We start from the raw sequence: 10,022 nt of genomic DNA, 5'->3' as shown, positions 1-10,022 counted from the left end.
CCGAGCACTGCCAGGAGTGACCAGGAATAACAGTCACAAACTGGCAGAGGGTAGATTTAGGCTAGATATCAGGAGGCGCTACTTCACGGTCAGGGTGGCTAGGATCTGGAACCAACTTCCAAGAGAAGTGGTGCTGGCTCCTACCCTGGGGATTTTTAAGAGGAGGTTAGATGAACACCTTGCTGGGGTCGTTTGACCCCAGTACTATTCCCTGCCATGGCAGGGGGTCGGACTAGATGATCTACACAGGTCCCTTCTGAGCCTAGAAACTATGAAACTATGTTCTCTGATCATATTTTAATTTAACTACATTAAAGGAAACCTAAGGTTGGCAAAATTGAGAAATGTGAAAATTAAGACTATGCAGCCTTAATTGGACCTCCTTTGCATGTGCATTACAGTTTTGTTTAATTACATAATCCTCTTTCCCCTTCCATTAAATTCATGTTATTCAAGACCCAGGATAGATGCTGTTCACTTAATGAGGAGCTAATACTTTGTTTTATCCTCCTGGTTCAGTGTGTGGCTTTAGGCATTATTTACTGCGTATTACCTTGCAGCAAAATCAGAACTTTTAATTTTCCCAAGGGCGCTCCTGTAGTCCTCATCACTGCAGCATCTGAATTCTTCACAAAAATTATTGAATTTATCTTCACAATATCTCTGACAAAAGATAGTTTATTCTCCCTGCTTTGCAGGTGAGTATCTGAGGTACAGAGAGCACAAAGTCAAAGTTGTTCACTGATTTGGAGTGGCTGCTTTGGGATGCATACAGTCTATTACAGTTTCTTTTTTGGGAGAACTTAGCATTATTATATCACTTTATATGTTCAAAGCACAACTGCCATTGTTTTTGGTCACAGTTGCAAGTCCTCAGCACTTCTGCAAACTGGACTTCAGGTGTCTAAGTTAGATAGCTAGAAGATAAGAAAGACAAAATTAATGACAGCTGTGAAAAATGGGGTTTAAGTGACTTAGAATCCAGTTCTGTGGGGCTACAAGCCATCGCTTAGCTGCAAGCATGTCCTTTTACATATTCCACTTCTTCCATTTTGTGGAGTAAAGGGACAGGAATCCTATAGTAAAGAGCTTCCTTCAGTGCACAGATTCATCCTGTACACTGAAGAGGGCCTATGGAAAAATATAACGTGCATACACAGAAGAGGGACAGAATAAAGTGGTGCAGACTGTTCTTCATTGGAGTCGGACAGCTTTCTTTTCCGTGCTGCCAGGTTGCTATCATGGGGCAGACCACTGAGGATATAGTAAAAGCAGTCTTTCTGCTTTCATTTTCTGTGCTTGCTGTTTCTAGAAGCTGGGAGTGGCAACTATAGGGGGAAAAATTCATCTTGGTCCCTGCAAACTTCAGTGGATGCAGAGAGATTCTTTGGACAATATAACTGTTAGATGTAACATCTCTACAGAGCATGTGCACAATAAGATTTTTTCAAAAGCCTAGAATTTGACTTTGGGTCGTTTTCTATGAGAACAGCAAAAGTAACGTTCCTGACATGAAGGCCAGATTTCAAGTTCCTCCTCTGAAGTTGCTTTTGCAAAATGATTTTGCAAACTTTTATTTTAATCTGGACAAAATAGCACATTTTTTTCTACCGTCATTTTTAGAAATAATGGAACCATATCTGCTAAAGCTTTCCCAAAGACATCAGCCTGAAACAGACATCCAACATGGAAAAAGTCTGCATAAATACTTAAATTTTGTAAGCACTGAAAACTGTGTTTTATAATGGACAGTAGTAGGCAAAGTTAGCTATACACAGTGCTACCATCTGTCTTGATGAAAGTGTATAGCTTGGTAATAGCTGTACCACATAAGGTGTGGTGAAGGTAATATTAACTCCAGAGCAGACCCCTTCAAATTAAATGTTACCACAGTTGCATGTTGCCTGTAGCGGGTTAGGAGTTAGCTCAGCACAGTTCTTTATTTTCCTGTATACTCTTGCCTCACTGGAAACATCATAAATATAAATCACCAAGTCAGCAAAAAAATAATGTAATCCGTAAGGTGTTAACTCATGCTCTAGGGTCTTTTCCTAGATCCTGAGAAGGTGAGTGCAGCTCCATGCTGCTTCTTCAGCCCCACAGCCGTCCTTCTGTCTTTCTAGAGCAAGTTCCATGTCTCACTGCAGAAACTGAAAGAGTCCCTGGCTTGGTGTTGCAGCCAGTAGCCACAAACCTCTGTGTCTCTGACTCTCACAGTCTTTCACTCTCCATTTCCCTAGCTCTGTACCCCCCTGGAGCTTTTTACTTTCTCTGGGCCAGGCAGTTATCCTTATCAGTCGGACCAGTCCTCCTGGGCAGGCCAGCAATTAGATTTTCACTGCCTGCAGCTGCGTTGTAGCCTCTGCAAGCCAACAGCCTACTATACCCAGCAAGCATGTAGCCTACTACACATCCTCCCCACCCAGGGGGGAACCCTCTTCAGTTTTTTTTTATTTCCCTCCTCCCTTCTTGGGAGAAGGAGTTCAACCTCACTAATTCTAACCCCAGGCAGTGGGGTATTGTTCCCAGTCTCTGTCCATCCTTCCGGTGTTTCCAGCCCAGGTCTTTCAGCTCTACCCACTGAGCCCTTGGCTCTCATTTCTGTCCCTCTTGGACTGTGGGCTGCTTGGCCCTGGTTTCGCCTCTCATGAACACTAGCCTGAGCTTTTTTGGCTTCAGGCCATAGCTATCACCTTCCTGGATCCAGCTGCTCAATCTGACTTTCTCTGGCTTAACCGTAGTTAGCCCTCAAGCACTGCTTCCCCAGGGCACTTATTGCCTTAAAGCTATTCATAGCTAAACCTTATGTGCCCTCTGGCACCAGGTGACCTTTTCACCCCCTGTTAATCATGGCTGGTCCTCTGGTGTAAAACTTAACGGTAAACGCTAGCCCTCTGGCTATTTACCAAAATCCCCGCTCTGGGTCTCCTACTAGACCATATCTCCCTGTAAGCCCTCATCTCCTTTCTTACAGTTCCCCAGGGCCACTTGGTCTTAGTCAGTCAGTCCCTCTGCTGCAGTCTTCTTACCCAACTGCTTTTCTCGTTGCTGCCCTTTCCTGTGAGGCAATTCTTTAGTCCCCCACAGGATTGCCATGGATCAGTCCGGGGATAAGTCTGCTCTTCCTTGTTGAGGCTTCCTCTTTAAGCCATAGAAGCCCTCTTGTTCCCTATTATAATCCCCACCCCCCTTTTTACAACTCATGGGGCGGTTGTTTTAGAGGTTCACGTTCCTCTGGCCCCTCTTACTAACAACATAGACACAGGTTATCAGTCTTACCAGTCTGGAGTCTCCCAGTGACCTGCTTCCATGAGTGTCTCCTCTAATTTGGGACCAGCCTCCCACCTGTACTCTGTATTGCAATAACAGTCTGGCACCTCTCCCCGGGTGCAGGCCTCCACTCTGGAGTCTTCTCTTTTGGAAGATTGAGATGGGTTCCCCACCAGGCCCAGACCCCACTGCAAATTACTTTGGTCCCAAGGCTGTTATGACCCCACACTGGCCACAGCCTGGCAGTCTCCATGTGCAGTCTCTATCCATCGTTACCCACATAGCCCTGCCTCATAATATCAGTCCATCAAACATTGCCACCATGTGAGTGGCTTCACTGGGGTGTTCAGTACTAGCTGTCCCTGTGCCTTTGGATCTTCTGTCTTGTACCTTCAAATGACCACATACCTTACTGTCCCAGCTGTCTGGAATACTTGTTTTAGTTTCTTCCAGCCTACCCTGAAGCAGAGCACTGCCAGTCTTCCCACTTGGCTTCCCCGTGAGCAGGATATTTATCTCTTTTTTTCATGGCTGTAGCAGGTGTTGTTACTGTTTTCTCATCTGGCTTCAGCTCTTTCTCGATCATCTCTGAGGACTTTCCTGGGGGTCTTGACTTTTGTTGTCCTTCACGTTATGGGTGGGAGTTCCATCTGTAGTCTCCAGCATTGGTTCCTGCTGGGGTCCACCTATTTCCCATAGTGACCCACAGGACCTGTTCTTTGCCTTGCAGCTTCTACACCCCTGTGCTTGGCCAGTGAGGTTTACTCTCCACTTCTGGAAACTTCTTAGTCCTTCTCGGGGTCTTCTCCCCCTGCCCTACCTCCTCGACTCCCTTTCTGGGTCTATACAACCTGCCCCATAGGTGTGGTAGTTCCTAGATCTGTCTGTCTGTCTTTCTCTGGGTTCACTTTTGGGTTGTGGTCCTCTGCCTGCTCAATCTCTGCCCCCTCCGCCTTCCCCTGCCCAGAGGGCTCTGTATCTCTTTTTGTGGCTATGGCACAGTGGCAGACCTCCCTTGGGCCTCTTCCCATTTGGCTTCCGGCTGTAGGATTTGCCATTTTATAGCCACTACCTCTGCCTCTCTATTTCTGGTGGTGGTGTTCAGCCTCCATCTACTCTAGGAGCCTTTTGCCTCTCTTTCCAAAAGGCCACGGACTAACTGCTGAGTTTGGTCAATTCCTTTCTCAGCCCTTCTATCTCTTGTATATGCCTACCCTCCAGTTTCCATTGTAGGTGCTCTGCCTGCTCATCTGCAAAGAGCTGTGGCTTTAACAGTTCATGCTCCAGCTTCTCTGTGTGATCAACAACCCCACGCTTCTTCTGGGAACTCAGCCATTTCTCCAGGATTTCTAATGTCCCTTCCTGCATGCGCTGTTGCTGTTTTCTCTCAAACTGCTGCATCTGATCTGTCATGAACTGCTGCTGCTGCTGCTGCTTCAGTCCCTTCAGCAGAGCTCCTGTCTCGATGCTGGAGTTCATTCTGCCCACATTCTCCACCACCTGTAGCTGGTTTGGAGTTAAAACAGTTCTTTATTTTCCAAATAAAACAGACAGAGCCAATAAAGGGTTCCCAAAACTTAGGATCTTTTTCCAGATCCCGAGAGGGCAACTTTGGCTCTGTACTGCTTCCTCAGCACTACACTTTTCCCTCGCTTTCTAAAACAAGTTTCCTGTCACAGTGGGGTCTTGTCCCAGAACCTGAGAGTTCCTGGCTCCGTCTTACCCTTAGCCATGAAGCTCTCTCCAGCTCTCACAGTCTTTCACTCTCTGTTCCCCAGTCTCCCTTCCCTGGGAGCTTTTTACTTCTTCTGGGCCAGCCAGTTATCTTTACCAGCTGGCCCAGTTCTCCTGGCCAGGCCTGCAATTAGGTTCTTGCCGCCTTCAGCTGAGCTGTAGCTCGTGTATGCCAGCAGCCTGCTGTACCGAGCAAGTATGCGGCCTGTTACATGGCTCCTCATGATTTGGCCATAGACTATCTCTTTATTCCAGTACACGTTTATCTCCACTACTGCAGTCCTTAAAATATAAGCTCCAACAGGGAGGAGGGACTGTCTTGCTGTGTGTTTGTATGATGCCTAGTACATTGGGGTCTAAACTTTATCGGGGCGTGAGAATACAACTTAAATAGAAAAAGTATTAACCTGGCCTCAGTTTCACAGTCAGCAATGATAGCAGATACTAGACCTCCTCTGTTGAGACCTGTTTTGCTGTCTGTGCCCTGTCTTCTTTCTTTTGTTTCTCTGCCTTCCACGTTATGCTGATGTTTGCAGAACTTTCTGCTTTCCCATACTTGTACCTTATTGTGATTACAGTCTTGAGGCTTTTGTTCATACCTACTGGGATTCTTGTGCTCATATTATATCATTGCCCAGTAACAGTATGAAAAACTGCATTCAGTACTCTGGAGTTGAAACTTTTTGCCCAGATGGTCTGTTGTGTGCATCTGGTGCATTTCCTCATTTCTGTTGGTGTCATGAGTATAATTTCTGGGCAGAAAAATTTGTCTCACAAGATTGTTCACAATTTTTCCATCCTAAATCTCATTTTCACAAACCAAAAATCTGCAAAACTTCCAGTTGATTGAAATGCTTCCTTTGTGTGATTTCAGAATACGATTTCAAAATGTTAGTTTCAACTGTAGCTGTCTTTACTGGGTTTTTTAATGGTAATTTATGTTTTGAAGTAAAAGGAAATTTTTAAAACTTTTTTTTTTTTTTGTCAAAACATGTTATTCCACCAATTTTGAAATGCTTGTAAAATAAGAAATTCCTCAGAAGTGACTCTTCCTCCTCGATAGTTTGGCATTTTCTGGTGAGTTTTATTGAAGAATTCCTGGCCAGCTCTTACAAGTCGGGTGCTGGTATGGACTGGAGACTCACAGGACTCGCTGTCCTCACACTGTTTCTTGATGACTACATGCTTTGGCTGCATGCTGAATCCACAGGTGCAAACAGAACTGATTGAAATAAGTAGAGCTGTGCTATTCTCAAATCTCTCTGGATTCTAGAATCTGCAGCTGCAGTGAACCTGCTGGTGTCTAACTGTACAATTTTAAAATGTAATTAACATTTTGGTTGGTTTCAACACAGGCTGGATTATCAGAGGGGTAGATGAAGGAGTGGGAGAAAATTATTCTCATTATTAAAGCAGACTGCTGGGAGGTAGCACAGTCTTGCTGGCCAGTGTCAGAAGTTTTGCATTCTATTTGTGGCTGTTACACTGATCTATTCTGTGGCTTTGGGCAAGTTATCTCACAGCCATTCATCTACTAGTAAAACTGGAAGTCTGATACTGCTCTTACTTTAGTAAGTGCTTTGAAACCTTCAAGTATAAAGAACTTTAACAGAACTAATGCATAAGGGGACAGGGCTCCTGCTACATGGTTTTCGGCCTCCTCTCAGAACTTACTGCTGAGATCCGCGACCCATTTCAGATTAGAAAATGTTTGTCAGCATTATCCCACTAGTTTTTCTCCAAGATGAAAGGCATATTTGATCATTTTTTCAGCAGATATAAAACCTGGAAAGAAAAAAAAAGATTAAATCGGAGGTTTTGAGGCACTGACTGCTGAAATGTAAATGAACATGTTGTCCCTTAGTTCCTAGGGTGGTAGCTGGTTCATTTCCCCAAAACCCTACAGTTGCCATTGGTATTGTTCCTTTCAATCAAAGTATTCTTTTGATTTTTTAATTATCTTGGTAACTTGATTACAGAGCTCAGTGTGCTTTTTCCTTCCTTTATGCAGATTAAAATCTCTCTTTTGCATCAGGGATACTTGTATCAACTGTAATCCATTTGTGATTAAAACCCTTCAAAGTTTTTTTTTTCTTTTTTTCCTGGATTAATGGTGTAAGTGTATCAAAGACTAGGGCTTGACAATGATGCTGTGCTTCAGTAACAGCAGAGTGGTTGTAAATTTGAGTCCATATCATCAAAGCAAAGTGTAGTGGGATTGAAACAGAGGAAAGTTCTCAATGGTTGTCTTGATCACAGGATTAGCTTCAGGGCATATGATTTTTCTTTCTGTTCAGGTTACACCATGTATGCCAATAAAGACTCATGAAGTTAACTCTTGTCACGTCCCCTTGTGATAAGTCATGTAGTTACACAGCATCTAAAAACATGTATAAAATACAAACACACTTTATGTTCTCTCATCTGCACTACAAATCCAGGGTCTTGACTTTTGCTGTTCTCAAGCCTTTTTCTTCAAAGGATTTCATTTGGTTGTGTATTGGAATGGTAGTGTATTGGAAGTGGAAGGACTTTTGGAAAGATATTGCTTTGGTAGACTTAAGTGTCATCTGATATACGCATATCAAACTGTGGTTCGCCACACGTGATTATCAGCTACAGACTTTAAATTTCCATTGCAGTGGATGATTCTTTGAGGTTCCATTTTTGGAAAGGAGAGAAGCACATTTTACACTATGAAGTGGCATGCATTTCTGAAGACGGGGGCCAGTTGTCAGCAGTAGCGTATCTATAAGTGGGCGAGTGGGACATCAGCCCTAAGTTCCAAATTCGAGGGTGAACCACAATGGCAGCGCCTGGGGGAGTCTGTACCATGGCTCTGGTGCAGCCAGTGTGCACTGAGCCTGTGCCATCCTGCCACGGCAGCAGCAGTGGAAGAACCCAAGACCTGGCAGATAAGACTCCCCCAACCACCTAGTCTCCAGCGGTTGGAATAGTATATCTATCCCCATCTGTCTGGCTGGCTCTCTGCTTCCCCCTCCTCCCTGCACAGGGCATCAAAGGAGCTCACTAGGCCTCTGGTTATCAGTATCAGAAATGCCTTCTGTTGAGCATTCACCTATATGCTTCAGGGGAAAAAATAAAACAATGCAAAAGCAAAATGCTAGGAAAAAGAGAACAGTATGTTCTCTGTAATGCTTTTTCTTTAGAGACATCTACTGCTGGCAATAAGATTATATCACTGAAACCTTCCCTGAAGCTACATCTGCCACTGCCTACATTTTCCAACCTCAGTAATAAACTAATGCTTGCCAGTGTTCATTTCTTCTGGCTTTCATTTCTCACAGATTGAACCAACGCTATTTACCACAAAGCATCAAGTTTGCACTTAACATTGAGCATCTATGCCAAGCCCTTAAAACTATTCATAACTCTGAAGAATCTGGTTTTAAATTATATCATAAAAAGTAAATGAGATTAATATACTAGTTCACACAGAGTTCATATATTGCTGCATATATGATGCCAGCATATAAACATGATAGAAGTCGCATAAGAAGTACTAGGCAAGACTACTCTGAAGTGGTGAATAAAATCTTTTTAACCAAAATATAGATTGTTGATAAAAGGTTATGACAGAAATTTTCTTACACGCAAATATTTAAGACCTATGTCACATTCTTTTTGTCTTCACATCAACTAGCGCTTGAAATGCTGGGTCTTCTCAATATATTGGCACTAAATTATGAGCTGCATGCAGTGGGTCAGTAGCCACCACTTCTAAGAAATGTTTGCAATGCCGAAGTAATGCAGATATGTAATTCCCACAGGATGCTATAGTTATTCACGAAGTTTATGAAGAAGGCGCAGCAGCTAGAGATGGCCGACTTTGGGCTGGTGATCAAATTCTTGAGGTAAATCTGCAAATCTTATTTAAATGTCTTACTGTTTAATTTAAAGTTGATTTCTGAAAAAGCCTTTAACTACTTGGAAGATGCTGGTGTGTGTAAAGTTATGTATGAGTTACCGTATGATCTTGAAGATTGTTTTCTCCAAAAAAAGAACAGCAATAAGAAATGCCCAACAAATCATATTTTGTTACAGTTGGTGACTGTAGTAAATTTGATCAGACAAGATGTGTCTTGAATTACATGATTCAGCTTCCATGTACAGTAATTCATAAGCATTCATCTGGTAAATCTTTTCTTTAGAAGTCCCTACTGATACAGTGTTACTTTCTTATGTTCATGTCTTCCTTAATGGTGTAATACCCTTCAGCATTAGTACATCTTGACAATTAGTAATATAAATAATCAAAGACGTAATATTTTTTCCTACACTTCATGCAGTCTTAGTGTCTAGCCTAAAACCTCAGAAACATTTAAGGGGAATGCTGAAAAAAAATGAAGCATCTGTTTGCCTGTCCGCAAACGTAGGAGTCAATCCTTTAAATTTTAAGTGCTCTGCAGTACAGAAAACAATACAAATAAGTCCATGCTTGAAGAGTCAGTTCAGAATATTCATAGATGGTCTGTGATGGGTAGGTAGTGTGTGGTGTAAAACCTTTTTGGCAGTATTTGTTTCTTTAACTAAAGGGATTTGATTGACTAGATGTTAAAAGAAAAAAGTTATGGTGAATGTATGAATTTCTTTCTGTAACCTCGTACAAGAAACAGGCCAACAACAAAACTGTTTTTCTTCCCCCCGCCTCCCTCGGAGATGCATATAAATCCAAGAATGGAATACAGACGGCAAAGAGTTAAGAAAGGGAGGCTGTTGATTGCAAAATTAAGCTAAAGTCAGCCTATGGTGGTTCTAGTGCAGCTGTTTACAGTGCCTCTCTGTCAAATCAGGACAAATTCCCAGCACACCCATTACAGCGCTAGTGCATGGGGTTAGAAAAATAGTGAGGGGTACCTAGGGAGTTGTCTTTACAGCTCTTTCACAGAAAATATTTTTTTAGTATTCAGACTATATATTTTTTTTCATTTTAAAACAAGTGTGTATTCACAAAATGAGACCACGAAGCATGTATTAAAAAAAAAAAAAAAAAAAAG

The 10,022-nt window shown here is 42.7% G+C and overlaps 1 protein-coding gene across 1 annotated transcript in view; it reads left to right on the top strand.

Annotated features, from left to right (window-relative positions):
• Window positions 1-10,022, top strand: part of PATJ (PATJ, crumbs cell polarity complex component) — a 288,426-nt gene that overhangs the window by 236,897 nt on the left and 41,507 nt on the right. The window contains exon 36 of the mRNA XM_019501199.1: window positions 8,796-8,879. Coding sequence (XP_019356744.1) covers window positions 8,796-8,879 — 84 coding nt within the window. The remainder of the gene's footprint in view (window positions 1-8,795; window positions 8,880-10,022) is intronic.

This window comes from Gavialis gangeticus, unplaced genomic scaffold (genome assembly GCF_001723915.1).
Source record: "Gavialis gangeticus isolate Ggan-Ray unplaced genomic scaffold, GavGan_comp1, whole genome shotgun sequence".
Lineage (NCBI taxonomy): Eukaryota > Metazoa > Chordata > Crocodylia > Gavialidae > Gavialis > Gavialis gangeticus.
Note: the sequence above shows the minus strand (reverse complement) of the source record. Positions and strands in the feature narration are given on the sequence as shown.